The 1,495-nt window shown below is 39.7% G+C and overlaps 1 protein-coding gene across 1 annotated transcript in view; it reads left to right on the forward strand.

The window, feature by feature from the left end:
* Nucleotides 1-506, forward strand: part of SGMS1 (sphingomyelin synthase 1) — a gene marked incomplete at its 5' end in the record, with an annotated part of 3,340 nt that extends 2,834 nt beyond the window's left edge. The window contains one exon of the mRNA XM_009875751.1: nucleotides 251-506. Coding sequence (XP_009874053.1) covers nucleotides 251-430 — 180 coding nt within the window. The remainder of the gene's footprint in view (nucleotides 1-250) is intronic.
* Nucleotides 507-1,495: the final 989 nt, after the last annotated feature.

Here is a 1,495-nt window from a genome sequence, read left to right on the forward strand (position 1 = left end):
GAACAGCTGAGGTCATGACCCTCACATGGAAGCGTTTGGTGTGCGCAGGGAGGCTGTGAAGGTGTAGCTTGACTCATCTTGACCTTTATCCGTGCAGATCTGCTTGGGAGGTGTTTCTAGACACAGAGAGATTTTTGCAAGCAGCTGGAAGTGAGACGCCGCCACCGCCGAGTAGTAGCGAGCGATGACCTGATGCGAGTAAGCGCTGCGCTCTTGTGTAACCCTCCCTTTTCTGCTTGTCTTTGTGCAGGTGCTAAAAGAAGCTTCCCAAACTAACCTCCTTGCAAGGGTCTGGTGGTACAAGCCCTTCCAGTACTTCGAAAAGAATGTCCAAGGAATTGTACCTCGCTCCTACTACTGGCCCTTTCCCTGGCCGGTGCTGCACCGGGGCAGGCAGGTGAAATACAGCCGCCTGGTGAACGACACGTAACAGCGTGTCCATGGGCAACACGGGAGGAGAAGGACCTGTCCCAAGTGCTAAGAACTCGGAATGAGAAGATGCCATACAAAAAAAAAATAGAAAATATCAACTGCTCCCTAACCCCTTTCTTTTAACAGTTCCCTTGACTTAACCTATTCAGTTACCTGGTAAGCACTGTGATCTTTTTTTCTCTCCAAAGGATCTGCGTTGGACAACAATAAAGAAAATTTAACTTCTCATGCACTGTTACACCCTTCTCGTTGATAGATTTGGGATTTACATTTCCCCATCACCATGCTCCTTTGTATATGATGCAACAGCATAAACGAAAGCTTTTATATCATAAGTTCTGGTCTTTCCAGTCACGTCTGGGAATAAAGCATATTATTTTCTTGGGAAAACATAACTTTTCATATCTCTTGCCCCAAAGATTGGGCTGTAAGCCATTTTCTAGCAAATGACTATGTGAAGGTTTCTAAATACCTGCCTTGGGTAAAATCGAGAAATCTTTCTACCTGTTGCACCACGCTACAAATAAGATGATAGACGCAGAAAGGTTTGGTAATCTTAATTTTGTAGAATCTGCGGTGACTGTGTCAAAAAGTGCAAAAAAAAAAAAAAATTGAAAAAAAAGAGAAAAAAAAACAAAAGAAAAACGTTGTAAAGTGATTTTCTAAGTATTTCCTAACTTTATTTTTCAAAATGTGTATGAAAACTAAATTTAAAAAGATTTTTACATGTCAGAGAACAGAGAGATAAAATTTAAAGAAAATGCTTCTTGGGGGAGAGAGATTTGTCTATGTTTCTAGTGCCTTTCTTGTCTTGATTGTACGGTCAGTAGGCAGTCTTAAATGTTTTTATTTAAAATAAAATATTCCATGAAAGCAGAATTATATATACTGTATAATTACTAATTTTTGCATTTATAGCTAAATTAAACTGGAAATTTGCTTATAATATTGAATTTGCCATGTATAGGGAAAAAAAAAAACAACCAGAACAAAAAGGGTCCGATCTTGCTCACACATTGTGGGCAGGTCAAACTAAAAAGTATCACTTTATTGTCTACCTGGT

The sequence above is a fragment of the Apaloderma vittatum genome, unplaced genomic scaffold (assembly GCF_000703405.1).
Source record: "Apaloderma vittatum isolate BGI_N311 unplaced genomic scaffold, ASM70340v1 scaffold40738, whole genome shotgun sequence".
Lineage (NCBI taxonomy): Eukaryota > Metazoa > Chordata > Aves > Trogoniformes > Trogonidae > Apaloderma > Apaloderma vittatum.